The 22,364-nt window shown below is 38.5% G+C and overlaps 1 protein-coding gene across 2 annotated transcripts in view; it reads left to right on the top strand.

Annotated features, from left to right (window-relative positions):
• Sec22a (SEC22 homolog A, vesicle trafficking protein) overlaps positions 1 to 22,364 on the top strand; it is a 46,174-nt gene that overhangs the window by 9,565 nt on the left and 14,245 nt on the right. For both annotated transcript variants that reach the window (XM_052158755.1, XM_052158753.1), the window contains 3 exons: positions 3,242 to 3,405; positions 4,480 to 4,674; positions 19,700 to 19,815. In XM_052158755.1, the coding sequence (XP_052014715.1) occupies positions 3,242 to 3,405; positions 4,480 to 4,674; positions 19,700 to 19,815 (475 nt within the window). The remainder of the gene's footprint in view (positions 1 to 3,241; positions 3,406 to 4,479; positions 4,675 to 19,699; positions 19,816 to 22,364) is intronic.

Raw genomic sequence — 22,364 nt, forward strand, 5'->3', positions numbered from 1 at the left:
TTGATTCTTTATAACTGTAATTTTGCTACTGTTTTGAACTGCAGTGTAAATATTTGATCCGCAGGATATCTGATATGCAACCCCCAAAGGGTTTGAGACCCACAAGTTGAGAACCACTGTTGTAGATCATACATTCTGCAAAGACCTTTGAGAATAGGAGACTTTAGCCACTTCAGATTTGGAATACAGGGGGAGTGGAGAAGATAGTGTTCTGGAATCTTCGAGGGATGGGGTTGACTGGGCTGGGAGTAGGTTGGCATCCTGAATGCTCTGAAATAGGCCTCTGCGGCTGGTATGCAAAGAGGGAAGAAGAGAGTTGCAGAAGATGAAGTAGACAAATTGGAAATGTTTCCTGGCATGAGGACACACACACGTTCTAAAGTCCTTAAGTCTCATTGCTCTTCATGTAGGTGGGAAAAATTGAAACAAAACAAATAAAACCCTCAGACTGATCTGTGATTGAGAACAACTGAAAAAAAATTGATATAATAAAAGTTGATGTGTTATAGAAAGATTATAGACTCTGGAGCGAAATGTTTATCCCAGTCTTGTTTTGTCTGCTGGGGTTTGAATTCGGAGCTTTACATATGTTAGACAAGTACTCTGCCAGATGAGCTGTATCTGCAGCCACACCACCTCTGCTGCTTAATCATGTGGCCTTGGGTTAGTTACCGACTTCCTGAGGCTCTGCATTTGCAGAATGGATCTAGTAGTAACCTTCTGTTGTGAGGGCGAATTAAAAGAATTATGCAGAACATCTAGCAGAGGTCCTAGCTCCACTGAGCAGTCAGTAAATGTACTTACTGTTGTTTCCGTCGCTACGTCTCCCTTCTTCTTCCCTCCCCTTCCTTAAAGCACAGTGTCTGTATAGACCATGAACCAAGTGAGGCTGGTGGGTGCAGACAGCATGCTTGTAGTGATGCTAGATTGTTTGTTAAGCAGACTTCAGTGAGACGATAAGAGTATCTGGCCCTACAATAATTGAAAAGACAATTATTATTCTTATTATAAATGTAGATTCATAGAGCTGGCATATACTGTTAGGAAGCTGATTTTCATTTCAGAGAAAAAAATTATAAGGCTAAATTTACTATGACTGTAGAATGCTTTATAGCCATTTTAGAGAGTATCATACAAATAGATGTCATCCTGAAAATGCCAGCATATAATCTTTAAAAACAAAAATAGGTTTTTCTGTATTTCTCGCTCACATTTTCCAGTTAAATTTAGCACAAACAAGATTTGCGGTGAACTATGCAGTGGGCATCTGTGGCTTGTTGAACTATTCATGAAGAGAGAAGTATAGCAAAGCTGATGTAATATAAAAAAATGAGGTCCAAAAACTTTTCAGTCACATTATTAGAGGATAATGAAATAGCTTGTGTCTCACTAGTTGGGAGTTCTGAATGGATGGAGGCCAATTACTCGTTGTGTCCAAGTTCTTCAAACTATTGTGGAGTTTATCCAAATGCTAATGACAATGCAAAGTATTTTGATAGTGACAAAGTGTTTTGAGACAAGAAATCACTTGAGAAAATGCATTTTAGACTGTTCTTTGTGGCACCTAATTGTAATCCCAGCACGTGGGAATCTGAGACAGGAGGATCAGAAGTCTGAGGCCAGCCTGAGCTAATAAATTCAAGACCAGTTCAAGACTAGTTTGGTCTGTGTAGCTAGCAATCCTGAGTCAGTCCCCACCCCTCACCCCACCCCCCACCCCCAAAAGGACCAAAACAACAAAATATTGACCTTTGATTAAAATACTAAGTTTTAGAAAAATTTCATGTGCTATATAGCTAGAGTTTTTTAAATTAATGATTCTTGAGAATATATACAATTGCCTTTGTGAACATATGTATATAAGTGTAGAAAACAGAAATGTTTTATAAAACAAATATTCCAATTTCTTCTTGTTCTTCCTCCTCCTCCTCTTTACAAAATGTTCTAACAATTTTATGTCCTACTAATGAGTTACAGCCTTAGAAATTTTACAAAAATTACTATTTACCAAGTGGACTTTTAGAATTTAGAAAGAAGTTTCAGGTTGCTGTAATAAGTTGAGTCCAGTCTTACTATAAGTGTGAACTACACTATAAAAGATACAAAGAGAGTTAGAAACATGCCTTGCCCAAGGGGAGGAAAATTGAGTACCTATAGACAGAGGAGGCAATAAGAGAATTCAGTACATACTCTACGCTTGCTTGCTTGCTTGCTTGCTTCCTTCCTTCCTTCCTTCCTTCCTTCCTTCCTTCCTTCCTTCCTTCCTTCCTTCCTTCCTTCCTTCCTTCCTTCCTTCCTTCCTTCCTTCCTTCCTTCCTTTCTTTCTTTCTTTCTTTCTTTCTTTCTTTCTTTCTTTCTTTCTTTCTTTCTTGTTCTTTCTTTCTTTAAAAATTGAATCAGGTGAACATACTCTAAAAGTTAAATGAAAAGAAGTTCTGGGTGCTGGATAGATGGCTTACCAGTTAAAAGTGCTTGTTGTCACACAGCCATGATTACTAGTGTTTGAATTCTAGCACCTACATGAGGAGCCAGTGTCCTACACATGCCTGTAATCCCAGCTCCAAGAAGTGTGGAGACAAGAGGGTTGCTGAGGCTTGCTGACTTCCAGTGACTCTGTCTCAAAAGGAAAAGTAGGAAGTGATAAGAGGAGGACTTTGACACCTTCTGGCCTCTGAGCATGCACAGGGATGTGCAGCAACACACACACACACACACACACACACACACACACACGAGGTAGGGGAGACTCTAAATTCTTTATATTATTAGAAAAAATGCACTAGTATGGATTAGGTTGTCAGTACAGATTGCTGTGATTAGTAGTATAGCACATGAGTGGGAGCCATAGCCTGGATGTTGTATTGATTTCCTGTTCTTGGTCTGTACCATCTATGTGATCAGTACAATAAAAGGATACTTAGGTGACTCATTAAACGGTTCATTTGTGTTTCCACCCACCTGCTTTTGTGGAGGGTTGGCCTTTAAGCTGCTTGGATATTTATGTCTGTATGTGCTTTTCCCCTTGCTTTCTGCTCCATAATGAGTTCTGGAAGCATACACATCCATAGCTTTGGATGCTATTATATGTTGGCTCCTTTAAAATTGTTGTTGGAATATATAATAAATATATCTTTATTGCTACTGTAGCAGCAGTTTATAGTGTATAGAATCAGTCTTGTGAAACAACAAATTACCTTGATTTAATTTGAAATTTTAAAACCAATGTTTTTTTACACTATAGTTTTATTAGCTCTCTGGGAGTGAGCTACATGATGTTGTGCAGTGAGAATTATCCAAATGTTCTGGCCTTCTCTTTCCTGGATGAGCTTCAGAAGGAGTTCATTACTACTTATAACATGATGAAGACAAATACTGCTGTCAGACCATACTGTTTCATTGAATTTGGTAAGGGCCTGGTTTGTTTGCTTGTTTTATTCTTTGTACTTTTTTTTTAATTACCCTGTCTGTAGTGAAATTTTCATCTAATATTGGGGAGCAAGGGAGAAACTTCTGCAACCTTGATTTTGATAGAATAACTGGCAGAAGATCTATAGTTCTTAATTTAGATGTCTATTAGAACAAAATGTGTTTGGGTTGTGAAGGAGATTGTGATTATTAGTCCAAAGAGTGAACCCCAGAGGGCACATTCTCAATGGGAAATGTATTCTCTTTGTGTTTATGTGCTGATCTCTATAGTCTGTTTAATGTAGAGCAGGGGGGCAGATGCTTGCTGGAAAAGATCAGACAGGATATATTTCAGATTTTAAAGGCCTTCTAGTCTCTGCCACAACTACTCAGCTCTGATATTGCAGTTTGGAAGTAGCCACAGGCAATACATAAATGAATGAGCATAGTTATTGTCTAATAAAACTTTATTTACAAAAACAGCAGTTTAGATTTGGCCTATGGGCAGTAGTTTGCTCAACCAGAAAAGTCTGGCCAAAGTTATGGATTTCCTTACATAGAAAGGGGGAAATAGTAAAAATAAAATCCTGCCTAGAAGATATTTAGGAAAATTCTTTTATTGACTCTTTTAAACTTATTCTTCAGAACGTACTATCTAATGGTATAAGAAATAAGAAAACATTTATAAAAACACATTGCTTGTAGTGTAATTTATATGTAATTACAACTAATAACAGTTAATATTTTGTGAGATAAGGATATAAAAATTAAGGCAGTGGTTGACAATTAAAGCTGTTTTCTTTTTGTTTTTTTGTAATTCCTTGAAGTCTATACTTACATAGGTAGGCTCTAGTTCTAGTAACTTAATTCTAGGGTTTACTATTTAGAGAATAGAACCGATGACTCCATAATAGACCAGCCTGTTAAACAGAAGTGATATTAGAAATCCCATGACAAACTGAATAGTTTTGAATATCAAATATAACTTTATGAAATGTATGTTCATAAACATCACACTCTAAAATTATTTAATTAACAAATGACTGCAAGGAAATTTATTTTTATTTTACATAGATAACTTCATTCAGAGGACCAAGCAGCGATATAATAATCCCAGGTCTCTTTCAACAAAAATAAATCTGTCTGACATGCAGATGGAAATCAAGCTGAGGCCCCCTTATCAAATCCCAATGTCTGAACTGGGATCAGCCAATGGAGTCACATCTGCATTTTCTGTTGACTGTAAAGGTGCTGGTAAGATTTCTTCTGGTGAGTTCTGGATCTCAATTATTTTATTAATTTTTTAAAGATAACAGGAACACTTGAATTGCTTTACTCTAGTGTTTTAAATCAACTACATGAGAGAATATGGAAGTTCAAAGCAACCCATTTTTCCAGTTGTTATAAATTAGGCTACTGAAGACGTGACTTCTGGAAAGTACTTTCAAATGGCAATCTCACAAGATTTCTTTGCTAAGAAAACATTCGATTTTCTAAGAAAACATTTTCTAGGAATGTATGCCTGAGAAGTACTTTCCACCCTATCAGATGGCTGTGTTTAGTGTAGGAGCCTGTCTTAAGTGTGAGTTTAAAGGTGGTGGTGCTTATCGACTCAGTCTTCCCTCTCAAAGAAAGGACACGAGGCTTAACAGTTGGGACTGGATGAAACTTTTTCTTAAAATGGAAACCTCACTGTTTCATAAAAGTATAGTATGCTGTTATTGAACTACTTCTTAAAATTTTCCTGTGGCTTAAGGTAATATCTGCTTCCATATAATGCCTGCTGGTCTGTCTTAGTTTCTGTCACCTCCTTAGCTGAAACAATACCAGTTATGTCCTTTCTGTGCTTCTAGCTCAAGTTTTTCATCTTCAGTTTCTTAAGACTTTTTTTTGTCATTTTGACATCTTCCCCTGTGGTGGTTTGAATATGCTTGGCCCAGAGAGTGGCACTGTTAGGGAGTGTGGCCTTGTTCGAGGAAGTCTGTCACTTTGGGGGTGGGCTTTGAGACCCTTTTCCTACCTGCCTGGAAGTTAGTCTTCTTCCCAGCGACCTTCAGATGAAGATGTAGAACTCTCAGCTCCTCTGGCACCATGCCTGCCTGGATGCTGCCATGCTCCTGCCTTGATAATGGACTGAACCTCTGAACCTGTAAGCCAGCTCTGATTAAATATCCTTATAAGAGTTGCCTTGGTCATAGTATCTCATCATAGCAGTGGAAATCCTAAGACAGAAGTTGGTACCAGGGACTGGGGAATTGCCATGATAGGCCTTGCCATGCTTTTGTTTAGAGAAATGTGCATATTGGGATTTGGGGAAGCAGTAGGGCTTAATGGACCATCCTAGTAGGAATATAGAAGATATTGGTGCTGAGGATAATTTGAACTGTGTAGACCTGGCCCAAGATGTTTCAGTGGAGGAGAATTTTAGTATGTAGCCTAGAAAGACTGTTATCGTGATATTTTGGTGAAGAATGTGGCTGCTTTTTACCATTGTCTGAAGAGTCTACCTGAGGCTAAGGTAAAGAGATTTCCAATAAATTGCTTTGACAAAGGAAGTTCCAAAACACTCTGGTATAAATTCTGTTGTGTGGTTACTAAAGTTCACTCTTTGAAAAGCATTTTGATGAAAATGAGAAAAGTTGAAAAAGGAAAAATATAAAATATATAGTTCAAAGAGTAAAGGGGCACCAGGAGGTAGATTGGAGCTGAATCCTGTGTTCAAGAGATAAACAGATTAAAGGAGCGATGACTTGGGGCAAGATTTCACCCAGCTAAGCTTATTGTTTATGTTTTTGCACCTAAACAAGGAATAGTTATATCTAGACTATATTATTATCTGGTTATTTTTTCCATTTGGACTTTTAATCTGGAATGAACTACAATCCAGAAATGGAATGCACATTTGTTATCTAGATCTTGAGGCCAGAAGACACAGGATTTTGGTCTGGCTCTTGAGGAATAGTGACCCTGAAAAAGCTTTGGCCCAGGCCTTTAATTCCAGGAGACAGAGACAAGCAGATCTCGTGAGTTCAAGGCCAGCCTGGGACAGAACAAGTTCCAAGTTAAAAAAAAAAGGCTTAGATCCAAGCATGGTGGTACATATCTTTAATCTTAGCACTCAGGAGACAGAGCCATGCAGATCTCTGAGTTCAAGGTCCAATCTACAGAACAAGTTCCAGGACAGCCAAGCTTAGGCAATGAAGGAGTTGGAAAACAGAAAGCTGGTGATAATGTAGGAAAAGGGGGCTGTGTTCCAGTTACAGCAAGCAGTAGAACTAGACAGCTTCAACCATGTGGCTCTTGCTTTAGAGTCAAGAATAGAAGGGACTACTAGGTCAATTGATGCTGGTTAGCTGGAGTTAAGAAATTAGTGGTGATTAAGAAGAGATCAGCATCACTGAGTTGAGATCTTCTGGAGAGTGTTTTCTGGGAGCACTAAGAAGCTGTGTTCCAGAGATAGCCAAGGTTGTACCTTGTGCTGTAGCTGGACTTGGTGCGGTGTAAGACTCACCCAGGTGGTACTGGTTTTGAAGGCATAAAGGGGTCAATGAGAGCAGCTGAGGCTTGGCACTGTGAGAGGCCGTGGAAGGCCAATGGTGAGGGTGAAGCCTCAGTTGCAGTTGAAACCTATGACTGAAGGGGTCATGCAAAGAAGTTGAGGCTTGACACCATGAAGGGAGCCTGTTGGTGAAGCTGCAGCAGAAGATTCCAGCGAATTGAGTATGTCAGTATCATAGGAACAGCAGCATCAGTGGAGTGGAGTTAGCCAGAGCCTAGAGCGCTACAGAGGGCAGAGCAGGAGAAATGACCCAGTCTCCTTTGAGGAGCTCAGAAGATAATATGTGGATCTCAGACATTGGAAAGCAAAACTGTGAAAGTGCCTTGGATACTCCAAGATGTGAGAGATGCCAGAGCCTTGTGATACCTGCTCAGGAAAGCTGCTAGAAGGAAGTGGGACCAGCCAACGAGAAAGGATTGGGTTACAGTAAAAAAGGATGAAAAGAGTTGGAGATTTGAAGAGAGCTTAGACATCAGACATGGAGATGGCTGAGTTTGGAGTTTGCCCAGCTGGTTTTTGGTCTTACTTTGGACCAGTATTTCCTCACTATAATATTTTGGGATAGTAATGTATATCATGACATATTGGAGGTATTTGATCTGCTTTTTAAATTTTAATTTTATAAGGGATCATAGTTAAATGATTGGATGAATCTCAAAAGAGACTTTGGACTTTTAACATTGTTGAGACTGTTATAGACTATGGGACTATTGAAATTGTATTGTGCTATGGCTGGGTGTGGCCTCCATAGACTGATGTGTTTGAACAAGCCTCTGGAGGCCAGGGAGTGGAATGGGTAGTTTGAATATGCTTGGCCCAGGGATAGCACTGTTAGAAGGTGTAGCCTTGTTGGAGGAAGTCTGTAGCTTTGGGAGTGGGCTTTGAGACCTTTCTAGTTGTGTAGAAGTCAGTCTTCTTCCTAGCAACCTCCACGTCAAGATGTAGAACTCTCAACTCTTTGGCACCATGCCTGCCTAGATGCTGCCATGCTCTTGCCTTGATGATAGTGGACTGAACCTTTGAACCTGTAAGTCAGCCCCAATTACATGTTGTCCTTTAAAAGAGTTGCCTTGGTCATGGTGTCTCTTCACAGTAATGGAAAACCTAAGACATTCCTTATCTCTGTACATGCTTTAATTTAGTTTGTTAGTATTCTTTAAGTGTTGACTGAACATGATACTTCATATATGATTGTACAACTATGAGAGAAGGGGAAATATTTTACTTAAATAATTCAAGTCAGTCACTAAACAAATGAATAAGGACAAAAAATAAAGTGATATTAGAATTATAAAGGAAAGAATAGATCATTCCATTTGTGTGTTGATTTTTCTGTAGAAAATCTTAAGGATACTTCCTGAAAAGTCTTAGGATAAGTGAAGGGATTCAGAGAGGCTGCACAACAGTATCAGTATCTAAGAATTCTGTGCTGTACACTGGCAGGAAGCAGTCTGAAGATGAAGTGGAAATCCCATATATTGAAAACTAACAAAATAATTTTTGAAAAAAGTTAAGGAAGATAAAACTTAATGGAAAGCAGAGCCACATTTATAGATTAGCAGACATTTTTGTTAAGATGGCTGTACTCTCAAGTAGAGGGAGACTCTGTATACTGTCAGCAGGGCTTTTTAAAAATAGAAATAGACAAGTTGATTCTAAAATTCATATAGAAATGCAAGAAGTATATATGCACATATATGTAAAATAAAAAATCTTGGAAAAGCTGAAAGACTCAAACCTCTAAACATACTGCTAAGTTATAGTAATCTGTATGGGGTGGTTCTGCTGAAAGGCTGGACCTGGTGGGTCAGGGTCGTAGAATAGAGAAGACAGAAGTAAACTCTTTCAGTGTGGCCAGTTCATTCTTAACAGGGCTTCTAGGATGGTGGGAGAAGAGCATGCAGTGTTGGGACTGCAAGGTCCCACGTGTAAAAGAAAGAAATTAGACTACTGCATAGCCATAAGCACACGCTTAACTCGGGGTAAAGCCCTCACTATACATTCTTAGTTGAAAACGCAGGCGTGGCTCTTCTTGATTTTCTATTAGGTTTGTCAGATTTGATTTTAAAAACCACACTGCAAAAATACAAAATATACAAGATGGAATTCATCAGAATTTAAAACTTACTCTTCCATGAACATAGAGTAAAAAGTCAAGCCACAGAATGAGAGCAAATGTTTATAATTCATATATGTATAAAAGGTGAATATTAGCCAGGCAGTGGTGGCGCACACCTTTAATCCCAGCACTGGGGAGGCAGAGGCAGGCAGATTTCTGAGTTTGAGGCCAGCCTGGTCTACAGAGTGAGTTCCAGGACAGCCAGGGCTATACAGACACACCCTGTCTTGAAAAACCAACCAACCAAGCAAACAAACAAAAAGAGATGAATATTTAAGTAACTTGTAATTCATTAAGAAGAAAGCATTGAATATCCTATTTTATTTTCTTCTATTTTATTTTCTTGGTACAAAACTGTCAAAATGAGGCTGGAGAGATGCTCAATATTTAAGAGCACTGGCTGCACTTCGGAAGGCCTGGATCTGACCCCCAGCAACCACGTGGTGGCTTATCACCATCTGTGACTCTAGTATCCGGTGGTCTGATCCTTGGGCACAGACAAACATGTAGGCAAAGCACCTGTACACATAACTTTTATTTAAATGAAATTAAGATATATTTGTTTAGTATATATTCAAAGGACTCAGGCAGACTTATTTTAAAAGACAGCAGCACAACCTGAGATACAGACTCTACATAGAATCTGAGAAGAGGACTGACCACCCGAGACTGTGTCAGATGCTTTGACTGCATTGTTCATACTATATTTCAAATTTGTTTCAGGCAAATTACATTGATTACTTTTTGTTGTTAAACAAATCTCTCAATTCTTTGATAAATTTTACATGGCCATGATGTGTTATGCTTTTTATATGCTATCAGGTTCAATTTGCTAAAGTTTTGCTGATAATTTATAGTGTCTTACTGAAGGAATTCCTTTTTTATAATGGCCATGTTTGGTTTTACTATCTGTGCACAGCTGACGTGAGAAAGTACACTGGGGGGTTTTTCCCACGTCTTCTACGTTTTTGAAAAATGTTTTGTAGGACATAGCAATAAATCCTCAAATACTTTTGTCTGGGGAAGCTTTAACTCCGTTCTTTCCTAGGGCCGGGCTGCTCAGCTTCCCTGTGTCTTCTTGGTGAGCCTTTGCAGCTTTTTTTTTTTTTTTAATGGAATCAGCTCTTTTTTTTTTTCAGGTTTTGGGTTTTTGATGTACAATACATATTTCTTTACACCTTTATTTTCCATAGAATTACAATTATGTCTTTCTCATTTCTGATATTGGTAACTTTTTCTTTTGCTCTTTTCTCCTAATATATAAAAATTGATAACTTTTATTGATTTCTTTAAGAATTTTACTTTTATTGATGTTTTATTTTCTATTTTATTAACATATTCTGCTTATTGCTTCCCATTTTCTGTGTTCCTTGGGTTTCTTTGTTCTTATTTTCTGAGACATGGAGCAGTTTATTAGAGATCTTCTTTTCTAATATGAACACTTGCTGTTCTATATCTTATTTTCAGTAGCAGTTTAGCTACATCCTATAGATTTTAGCATACTACATTTTCCTTTCAATCTGTTCAAAATACTTTGAAAACTCCCTTTTGATTTCTCTTTTGATTCTTGAGTTACTAGAAAAGTATTACGTAGTTTTACTTAGGCATTTTCAAGTGTCTATTGATTTTTAATTCCATTGTTTTCAGAGGACAAATTTTATTTGACTTGACTATTTTTAAATTTCTGTAGACTTGATATATTCCCAGGAAACTAGCCTGTCTTAGTCATTCTTTTCTGCTTATTGTAATGACTGTTCTGTTGTCCTGCTGTTGGTGGTGGCTCTTTAAAGCTCCGTAAGAGTCACTTAGATCACGGTGCTTGACATTGTCAAAATCTGCTATGTCTTTTTTTTTTCTTTTTGTTTGTTTGTTTGTTTGTTTGTTTGTTTGTTTTTGAGACAGGGTTTCTCTGTAAAGTCCTGGCTGTCCTGGAACTCACTCAGTAGACCAGGCTGGCCTCGTCTGCCTCTGCCTCCCAAGTGCTGGGATTAAAGGCATGCACCACTACTGCCCAGCTTGCTATGTCTTTTCTGATTGCTGTCTGCTTCAACCATTCTCTGAGAAACGGGTCTTGCAATTTCTATAATTCTGAATTTATATGTTTCTCATTGTAGGGTGATCAGTTTTGATATTACATATTTTTTCAGATTTAATTCTTTATTTTATGTGTATGAGTGTTTCGCCTGCATGAATGTCTGTGCACTACATGTATATTTGTTGTCTACAGAGAGGAGTCTTGGATTCCCTAGAACTGGAGTCAGGGATGGTTATTAGCCTCTGTGTGGGTGCTGCAAACTAAACCTCCATCCTCTGCAACAAATTCTCTTAACCACTGAGCCCTCTCTCCAGCCCCCTGTATTACATATTTTAAAGCAAGTGATTTGTACTCTTGATGCGTTTGTCCTTTCATCATTTTGGAGTTCTTTGTATCTAGGAATATATTAAGCTTTGAAATCTTTGTAATATAGATATATTAAAATTAATATTAGTATTAGATCTGTTGTTTTTCTCTTTGTGTCCTTACGTTTAAATGGTGTTTTAATGCCCTTTTATTGGGAACCCTAAAGGTCTAGTGAGGAGCATCAGGTATTTGAAGGGCATCAGAATCTCTGACTTCATGCTTGTATTTGATGCTGTCTGCACCCAGCAGGATATCAGTCACCACAGTGCAGCCATCACTTTCTACAGTGACTGGAGACATGTTCATTTGTTCATCGCTCTTTGTTTTGATTTGGTTTTCCTATCTAAGGCAACACTTTCACATATTTGATAAATTTGAGAAGTACATCAAGAAATGCTATACTTCCCAACCTTCTGGTCTACCTGGATGAGAGTTGGACTTATAAAAGTCACAGTTAAGAAATACCTTAAAGCCAGCCTGGTGGACTGTTTTCAGTCATCATTTAACCAGAAGTAGTTCTATGTTTTTGTGTATCTGTGTAGTCTTAGACCTCCTTTTAATGATCATAGTAACTTACAAGCTCAGGTCTTATGTCAGAGCAGACTGGCTTGAATATTATTGCTTATGGTTGCAACATATTTTCTTTAAATAACTGCTTTGTAGTGGCTCCTCATGTTTTTAGTAATATGTGTAACTGTCCTCTTTTAGAGGTCAGTTGTTCACATGTGTGGAACTTGCTTGCTTATGATATATGTCTTTTCCCCTTTTCCCTTAGTGTCAGTGCAGGTGAGCGTGAGTGGCTTAGTGATGTGTAACTAGTTGTGGGTGGTAGGGTTGTTAGGTTTTGTTTTCATAGATCTTGTTTAATACTATCCATTAGCTCTTATTCCTAGTTAGTGCCCCCTCCAAAGCTTTACTTTTTAAGTAAGTATAGAAAACATAACTCAGTTGACTCTTTTCTTTTCCTTCCTCCTTTCATTTTCTCTTTCTTTTCCTTTCCTTCTTTGTTTTTTGAGAGTACAGGTCTGAATGGACTTCATAGAGGCATGTTGCTTGCTATTAGAGTGACTAAGTCTCTATTATTATTTTATCCCAGCAAGCTAACTGAAGAAACATACCGCCAGTGCGCCTCCCCCAGCACCAGAACCCCCACCGCAAGCCCACCCGTGGTTCTGGCTGCCTGCTGCTTCTGGAATTGCTGTGGCATTTCAGAGCTTGTCAAGGCATTGGGTGGCTGGCATTTCCCAAAAACTTTAAGGCAAAAGTGGGGTTTTTTTTCTTATTTTTTTTGCAAGCCCCTTCCTTCCTACTATTTTGGACTTTTACCTTGAAAACCTTAGATGTTCCTAGTGCTGGCCACAGGCATGACAGGCTGAAGAGGCAGTATTAAAGTTCCAAACCGCTTCTGAATGTGGCCAACAGAGAAGGCTGGGGAAGTAGCAAGTTGTTCCTATTCACCTGTTTTATTTTTGTTAAATCAAATAAACTAGTTTTCCCTCCATGGGATGGGAAAATAAAGTGGTGTTTTCTAGTTGTCATTTGGTTGCATCCTTTAAAAAAATCCAATTTATAATCTTGGCTTAAAAAAATTAGATATTTAATTCATTTACAATCAATGTCATTATTGGAGTCATTGTGTATTAATCTATCATTTTTTGCTTATTTTTTCTTGTTATATATGTGTCTCTTTTTTTCATAGTTTTATGCTTTATTATTAAAAGAGTAGAATGAGAAAAGGAGAAAGAAGAAAAGAGAGAAAGAAGATAGATGAGGGATGGCCTTGACCACGTGGGAGAGAGAAAAAGGAGGAGAAAAGGGAGAGACAAGGGAGTGGGATAAGAGAGATATATGTGTCTCTTAATGTATGTTTACATGTGTGTGGTACTTACAGAGTCCAGAAGAGGGTGTCAGATTCCTAGGACCTGGAGTTACAGGCAGTTAGTGAGCTGCTGTGTGGATGCTGGGAGCTGTGCTTGGGCCCTGGGAGGAGCCTTAGCTGGTACTGATTGCTGAGGCATCTCTTGTAGGTTTCCTTTTGTGTCTTGTTTTGATTACCTTTGTCTCTAACTGCATTCATCTTTGAAATTAATTTTCTGTTCTTTGCTGGCTTATCACCCATATCTCTTGTTTTTGTGATTATTTTTGCCTTTATAGTGAATAACTATTATTTCACTGTGGGGTAAAGTTAAGTTCTACCATGACTAACAAGCTAAAACCAGTTTTCAAAGTGAAAACAAAAAGACCATGTCATTGTTTCATACCCAGGGTCTTGTCTTAGTGTTTTGTCTGGGTTTTGGAGCATCATTCCTGCCTTCCAGAATTATTCTGCACAGCACTGCATTGAACTGGTGAGTGTCATGTAGTGTATTCCATATCCTCTGTTTCTCGAGGCCCTCAACTGCTGTCATTCAGTAAACTGCAATTCAATAAATGTGCAGAAATGTAGTGATGTCTTTGAAATGTTAACGAAAGTGTACCACTCTCTTCTTAGTGGTTCAGTTGCCTGGTGCATAAACTTGATTCTTACTACCAACATATTCTAAACTTAGGACCACCAGCAACTGACCGAGGTGATGCTCTCCTATAATTGCAGTTGTTTTTTAGTGTCTAGCATACATGTGTCTTAAGACATCTAACCTAAGGCATATACTATTATCTGTTTTTCAAGTATTATCACCATGAGATTAATAATGTATTCCAAAATAATGTTCTATGAGATATTAAAGCACTATATCCCTGTAAGCCAAGGGCCTGGAACTTTTTCTATAAAGGGCTAAATGCTACATATTTTAGATTTCTAAAGGCCACATAGGCTCTGATGTATCTCTGCTGGTATAACGTATAAGCACAGTTTAGTTAGTCATAGATACAATGTAAAAGGCTGAATGCTCTGATTTTGGCTTATGGGTCATAGTTTAACCAACCTCTGATATAAACTAAGCCAATGACAGCATGGTTGCTAGGTAGAAGCAAATTATTTCTTCCATTTATAAGGACAGAGAAAAAAGCTTATGAAATTACCGTCTAGAAGAAATCTAAGATAATTAGTTAATGAGCACTAGCAAGAGATCATCCAGAAAAAGCACTTGCAGGGTTGGACTATTACTTAGTTGATAACTTATTTGACTCTGGATCTTGAGCCCTGGGTTCGGTCCCAGCACCAAATAAACCTGAAGTGGAGGTAAAGGTGGTTAGAATTTCAGTGTCATCCCCAGCTACTAAGTGAAAAGCACTTGCCAGCAGAACTTAAAAAATTTAAAAAAACTTAAAACTTAAAAAATTTTGTCATTCTTCAAGACAACCATTGTGGAGATCCAAGCAGAAATGTTAAATGAAAAACAGCATTTTGGTTTGTTGTTTTAATTTAATTTTATTATGTTTAAAAAATATGTATGGGTGTTTTACCAGATGTATGTTTCTCATGTATGCCTGGTGTGTGAGGAGGCCAGGAGAGAGTGTTGGAGCTTCTGGAACTGAAGGTAGACATCATGTGAGCTGCCATGTGGGTGCCTGGTGGGAATTAAACCCTAGTCCTCTGCAAGAGCGGCCAGTTCTTAACCCCTGAGCCATCTCTCCTGTCCAGAAATCACTGCGTAATTGGAATCACCACCATGGATTTTAAGCCCTAGATGGCAACTACCTCAGGGAATCAGGCTTAAGTGTGTTTGGATGGAGAAGCTCCATGCCTTCCAACTCTCCACTGGCCTGCTCTCCTCTGACACTTGTGATACTTGTGACGCTACAGCAGTGGCCGTGGCTCTGCCCTTTAATAAATACTCAGGATTTGGGGTAATAGTCTTAATTTGAGGTGGGCTTCCAACTTGACCTACCAAAATGCAGACTGTTAGAAATTCTACTGACTTCTAGAAGTTGTCTCTGAACTCTAGACCAGGTTGGCGTGCTGAATTATTAAAGACACCAGAGCACAGTGGGAAGGAACAAGCTGGGGTTGTTTAATAAAGAGCAACTTAAAGCGAGGGCTTACTTTAAGGTTAACCTTAACACTTACTTTAACTCAGATGAGGACTACATATTTCCTGTAGTCCTCAAGATAAAATACAGTTGGTGTTTGTTTTGTGGGGGAGAGAGAGCCTCTAACTAAAATGGCTTTTAAGCTTTCCCCCTACTTTGTTACAGTATTTTAAAATCACTTTAAAAACAGTTCTTAACTTTTCTTTGAAACCGTTTGATCCTTTCTTCCTATGGTCCAGCATGAATATTGTTATCTTGACATATTTTTATTGAAATATGTCCATGATGGAGTGAGTTGAAGGAGTGGTTCTTGTTAAATGAAGTAGTAAATCCTGCCTTTTCTTTGTCTTTTTAAATGTTTTATTATGGAAAATTTCAGATATAAATTTATAAATATTGGGAACAGCATTTCTAGATCAGAGGATTAGTTACATGCTTAAGTGTTTAAGGAACTGATAGTTTTTGAAGTATTTATACCATCTTACAGTTCCACAGGTAATTGTTATAGCTTAGAAAGGAGCTGACACTAAATAACCCTTCAGAATGAGCTTTATTAGGAGAACTTCACAATCATGGTCAACCATGATGCAAGCTTGAAGTGGGGTCAGGGAGGGCAGACTAATTTTCCTTTAAATCCTGAGAGGAGTTTCCTAATCCATGCTGTATATAACATGACCAGGGTCCTGAAGGGAGAAATACACTCTTCTGTCCCAAGAACAAGTTTCGACTCTTAGAGGTTTTCAGGAGAGTGGGTAAGCCTCAGACCACGTGATCTAGCTGGTCCCGGGCTAAGTGGCAAGTGTTATCAGAGGCAGGCACTAGATACAACTGGAAACTTCCTTCACAAGGGGAAGGAAAGGACTGCAGGGCTCTAGCAACTGTCTTGTCAACGCTGTCCCTGGGGCTGCATGGCCTGGTTTCTTGGAGAGAGGCAGCTCAAGGGTCTTTGAGCTGACAGCAGACCACTACTTCATACCCATATCATTAATTAATAGTACTGGCCTTTTATATTTTATATTCTGCTTATACTTTTTCTTTTTAAAAAGTCATAAGATTCTTTCAGTTTCTGACATCTCTGTAATCTTCATCTGTTTTTAAGTTTTATAGACAACTTTTCAGTTGACAGAAAATATTCTATTTCTATTATGAATTATTGTGAATTATTATGCTAAATATTGTGGAGGCATTGTATAAAGATAGCAAACACTTTGAAGATGGGAGTAAGAATTATTATCTAATAAAAAAAATTACAAGGCTGATCTTATAGTTTTGTAATTTCAGGAATTGTAGATAGCCAATGCCTGCAGTGCTAGTGGTCAGGAGCCTGAGTCAGAGGAATCATAAGTTTGAGGCTAGCCTGAACCACATGGTGAATTCCTGTCTCAAAGAAAGGACGGGGACCAGGGAAGAAAAGGAAAGAAAAGAAAAGATGAGACTGTGCTTCTGATTAGGAAGAGGTGTTATAAAGCTAGTATTGTATGTTGTACTTTAGGGACTAAGTATATTCACTTAAAGGCAGCTGTCCTGAAGTGTCCTTATCTCATGAGCCTGTTCCTCCAGGTGCTGTGACTGCACCTTGTGCACTCTGTCTGATGTGGGGCAGAGGTGCTGTGGTTTAGTCCACCATCATTATGGACTAGTGATGGCTGCTCTGGTTCCCCTTTTTCTTTTATATTTCAGCTTCCCTGACCTGTCTCACTATACTTATGTTCAGGGCTTTTTTTCCTTATACACATTGTGTGAAGAGAATGGTTCACTCAACCTTGTTCTGCACAGACCTTCAGTTGTGTCTACTTTAACTGCAGACACACAGCTGGGCTCTTACCTCAGCATTACCAGTACTCCACTTCTTACAGTCTGAATGTCCCCTTCCCCTTCCCCTTCCCTCCTGAAACTGCCTCATAGCACCAGCAAACATCTCTTGGACAATGAATTGGATACTGTTTAATTTTTATTTGCAGATGTTTCCTGGCCCATTTTATTTGCAGATGTTTCTGTAGGTACCATTAGCCACATGTTCCTTCTGGAAGCCCTTCTAGTTGTCTTTGGTTATCTGCATATATCTTATTTTCCCACATCTGTCTTCCCCCAAACCTGACAGTAGCAAAATGAAAACACAGTTGAGGCGATGCTACCTGTCTCCATGATATTCCCGCATGGTCCTTGCTTGTTCTAGAACAGCTATGCTATAGCTACTAGTGCCTGGCATGGTGCCAACTGAAGTGTGCTACAAACTCTGTTTGATTTACAGTGTATCTAGAATCTGCCTCACTGAAATAACAAATAGCACACAGAATAATACTTTACCATGTGGTTAACGATCTTGTTTGCTTATCAGAGATTTGCTTGAAAACTCTTCTTAGAAAACAAGCCACAGGTCCCAGGAAAGGGTTAAGGATAAAGCAGGGAAGTCAACACATTAGAAATTGTTGCCCACAGTAAAGTGGCACAGTACCAGCCTACCTTTGTGTGTACTGCCTGCCTTGTCTTTGTTAAAAGAGGCTTAGGCTTGCTTTTACTTTGTAAAAATATCTTTGGTTATTTTGAAATGGTGAATTCATAAATGGTATACTTTTATTATAAAATACATGTTCTAAGGCCAAAAGGCTAATATTAGAAACTTAATAATTAATATTGGCTTGTTCATTTCTTAAATACAGTGCCATCAACACATGAAAATGGTAGTGATTTTCTTTTGAACATACCTTACTTGACCAGGTAAAGCTAGAATTTTCACTCTTTGGGTTTTGGTTTGTTGTTGTTGTTGTTTTCATTTTTGGTGAGCTACCTTGTATCATATGGAAGTGTGACTTGATAATTATTCAGTTGTTAGTTGGTTTTATTCCTAAAGCTCATTTGCTTTTGTGAGGGAGGACCAAGGACAGAGATGCTGTAAAATGCTGTAAAATAGGACTAGTTGTGACTTTCTTAACTGCTGAAACACCATGGAATCCGTACTATACAGCGGCATTTGGTTTTCTATTTTCATATGAGACTCTGAAGGGAATTTATTGAAAGGCCAGACATGGGCACAGAAGAAATTATGAAATGTTATTCTAGATTAGTAGTTTCTGCTGAACCTGAAGCATACTCTATGAGATGTGGGTTTTGGGTATTTTTATTAACTCTTTGGGGAATCTTTTCTGCTTTGATGGCTGAATATAATTTGCAAAGATCTGAGCTTTTCCTTTATTAACATTCTGCCTCATTAACTTCATTGTTGGGCTTTTACACTTCAGTGGTTTAAATAAAGTAATAAAAATGTGGTTATGTTGTTCTCTCTTTGCCAGTGTCCCTTTTGAAGTCTACTGATTATGTATTTAGTTGTGTTTTCATTTAGGCACAATTGTAAAGCCTAATAACTATAAAATGATCATGAAGGGGGTGATTGTATAACAGAATATTTTACTCTGTTGAAGCCTGAAAATTAAGGAATAATCCTATAAAGATGAAATAGTCAATATTAGCTGGTGTGTTTTGGTTTTGACTTGGTTTAGTCACTTTTCTTCAAAAGACCAAGGGGACCAGTCTTTGCAGCTGTAAGACCGCATTCTATTCACAAGTTTGGGGTGGTGACTAAATGTGGGCTTTCACATATAGCCAGCGGTGTTCATAGCTTTTAGTCCCAGATAAGTGGGCTTTGCTAAAAGCAAGCTATGGTTATCCTTAAATGTGTTTTCTAAACATTTTCTGAAAACACAGGAGTTTTGTATTTATTCTCCAAGCAGAGTCATCTTTGGCAAATACTTATACCACATTGCAAATTGTACATATATTTGGGCAGTAGTTTTTTTTTTCTAAGTGATTTACTAACAGATGTAAGTACTCTGTAGCACCCTCTTACCTCAAATAGAAGTTAGTGGTATCTACTAAAATGTAGAAAAGCAATGTGAGTTCCATTTGACTTTAGAATGGGACTTTTGATGTTGCCAAACACTTTGCATTTTAGAAAAATATTTAAGCTTGATATTGTGGCACACAGTTTTAATCTACCTCACAGAGGCAGGTAGATCCCTGAGTTGAAGCCAGCCTGGTCTACAGATCAAGTTCCAGGACTGCTAGTGCTACACAGAGAAACTTTGCCTTCACACAACATTTAATTACTGTTTAATTACTAAGGTACATTGTTTAAAGTTATTTATATTTGACTTACCTAAGTTGATTCATCTAAATTTCTGTCCACATAAGTTCAGCTAACAAGAGATACTGGTATTCATTTCTAACCGCTCCTTTTCTTTTTCAGCCCATCAGCGACTAGAACCAGCAACTCTGTCAGGGATTGTGGCGTTTATCCTTAGTCTATTATGTGGAGCTCTGAATTTAATTCGAGGCTTTCATGCCATAGAAAGCCTCCTGCAGGTACTGTGCTATTTTTGCAGTTTCCAGTGACTGCCTATTCACTCTCCTTGATATAGAACTGATTTGAATTAGATTAGATCTTAGTGTAATCTAAGTGCAAGTTCCAAGTCCGTTCTTATACTGGACCTTCTCTACTCTTCTTCAAAAGCATGACCTCAGAGCCAAGCCTTGTGGGCATGCACCTGTATCTTGGCCTTTGGGAGGCCGAAGCAGGGGGGTTACAGATTCAAGGCCAGCTTGGGTTATACAGTGAGACCCTGTCTCAAAACAAAAACACCAACATAAAAACAACCCCCCACGCCCTCTCCCAGAGCACTTCTGCTTGGCATGTTCCTTTATTATCCATTCTTCTGGAGGCATTATTGACAGGCACTGTGGGAAAGGCAAGCTTTGTAGCATGGACCCTGAAATCTCACAGTTTAGAGCTGAATTTAATAGGCAAAGGAGTCTAGGTGTAATAGCTAAGTTCTTAGAGCCAGGCGGGAAGAGTTCCTGTGATTCAGGAGAGCTGAGGAGAGAGGGTGAGCTGGTTTTGGAAGGAACAAGAGAGCACAGAAAGATGGAAGCAGGAAGGTGGTTTGTATGGACACAACTTGTTTCAGTAAGCTCTGCTCCTGTTCCTTTTGGTCAGTGGCCTTTTATAACCTGAGTTGCCTATATATGGGCAGGGTCACTGGTTTCTTCAGATTCTTTATTTTTCAGGGTAGTTTCTTCTAGGGCCTTTAGCTAACAGACTATCTAACCTATTCTCTTCCTGTACTTTCTAAAATCTCCTTTCTTAAAAGTCCAGCACATTTGAGAGTGCACAGTTGTCCTTTCCTTTGTTCCCATTCACTTTCTACCAAGAGTTCTTGACACTATACATTTTAAATCAACTCTCTCTCTCTCTCTCTCTCTCTCTCTCTCTCTCTCTCTCTCTCTCTCTCTGTCTCTCTGTCTCTCTGTCTCTCTGTCTCTCTCTCTGTCTCTCTCTCTCTCTCTCTCTCTGTGTGTGTATGTGTGTGTATATATATGTGTGTGTATATGTGTGTGTGTGTTCTCCAGCATTAAGTTCAATATGCTTATAAAAAACCTCACCATGCTAGGTTCATGGTACCATTCTACAGGTCCTCTATGTTCACCTAAATGCAGAGGTGAACATAGAACATTTTAGCTCCACCTAAAACCAACAGAAAGCAGAGTAGATGATGTCATAGGTCCTGACTTCACGGGACTGCATGGGGCTTCCCCTTCTCTGGTTCTCTTCTAAGCAGTTCCTCACAGGCCAAGCTCCTGCCCACACTCAGTCATTGGATGTTGGCTGTCATCCCTCTACCTCCAGCCCCGCTAGGTTGGATTTATTCCAGTTTTCAGCCAGCTAGACAAGCTGCCAACAAGAAAAAATGGGCAGTTTTGAAACTGCAGAGTGAAAAAGCTAATAAAACAGTCTTTAAAACATTTATTGATGTAATAGAGGAAAAAAAGGTGGGGTAGGTATAAAAAAGTTAACTTTCTAGATAGCGTAGGCCTAGGCAGAGAAAAGCTTTACTGTTTTACATCCTGGTTAAAGCTGAGGCTCAGATCTTATCTCCTGTAAGTCAGAAGTGCCTATAAGGTGCTATTCTGCCTCGGCCTTTTAAGGGACATGTAGATTTCCTTCATGCACCCAGTTGTCATGTCCTTCTTTGTCTGGCATTGATTCTCTTCCTTCTTCACTTGTGGTTCATAACTGAAGAACTAAAGGCAGCTTTTGTGCACTGCAGCCGTTCATGCTTTCGAGATGCTGCAGCTGACTTCAGCCTCCTTCATTGCTAATTGTTCAGTGTTTCTCCTCTAATCGGTAATACACTTGTCTGATTGTCGTGAGATGCTTTTAAGTTTCAGAAGCACAGTCAGATCCAACTATTTGCTACTTAGATGTAATTGACTGTTCTGAGATTTCTCAGCTTGTTTATATTTTTAAAAGACAACTTTAAAAACTATCTTTCTTGGACACAGATGCAGAAATCTTTAGCAATATATTAAACCAAATCTAGTAATGAATAAAAATAATTATACAAGAACCAAGTGCGATTTATCCCAAGTATGCAATGCTGACTTAATATTTGAAATCAATTATTGCTATCACTTCAACAGTATAAAGGAGAAATAATAATCATATGATCACATTAGTAGATGTAGAAAGTAATTTCAAAATCCAGAAAAATCTTCATTCATGATTTAAAAAAAAAAATCAAACTATAACAACAAAGGGGGAAAAAAAACCCAGAAACAGCTTGGAGCAAATCAGGAGTAGAGGGAAATTTCTTTACTTTAATAAGGAAAATCCGTTCCAAATCTCAAGCAACTAATATCTTTAATAACAAGAAACTAGATAACCTTTCTCCTAAGACAGAAACAGGGTAAAGATGCCTCCACTTACCTCTGCTGTGTGAGTCCTGTGTACTGGAAATCCTAGCAGATGCAATAAAATTAAAAAAGGAAAAAATATACGGAAGGAAGAAATAAGTTTGCAGATAGCATGATTGGCTATACATAATGACTCCCAAGACTCAACCAAAGGCTCCGGA

The sequence above is a fragment of the Apodemus sylvaticus genome, chromosome 15, assembly GCF_947179515.1.
Source record: "Apodemus sylvaticus chromosome 15, mApoSyl1.1, whole genome shotgun sequence".
Classification (NCBI taxonomy): domain Eukaryota; kingdom Metazoa; phylum Chordata; class Mammalia; order Rodentia; family Muridae; genus Apodemus; species Apodemus sylvaticus.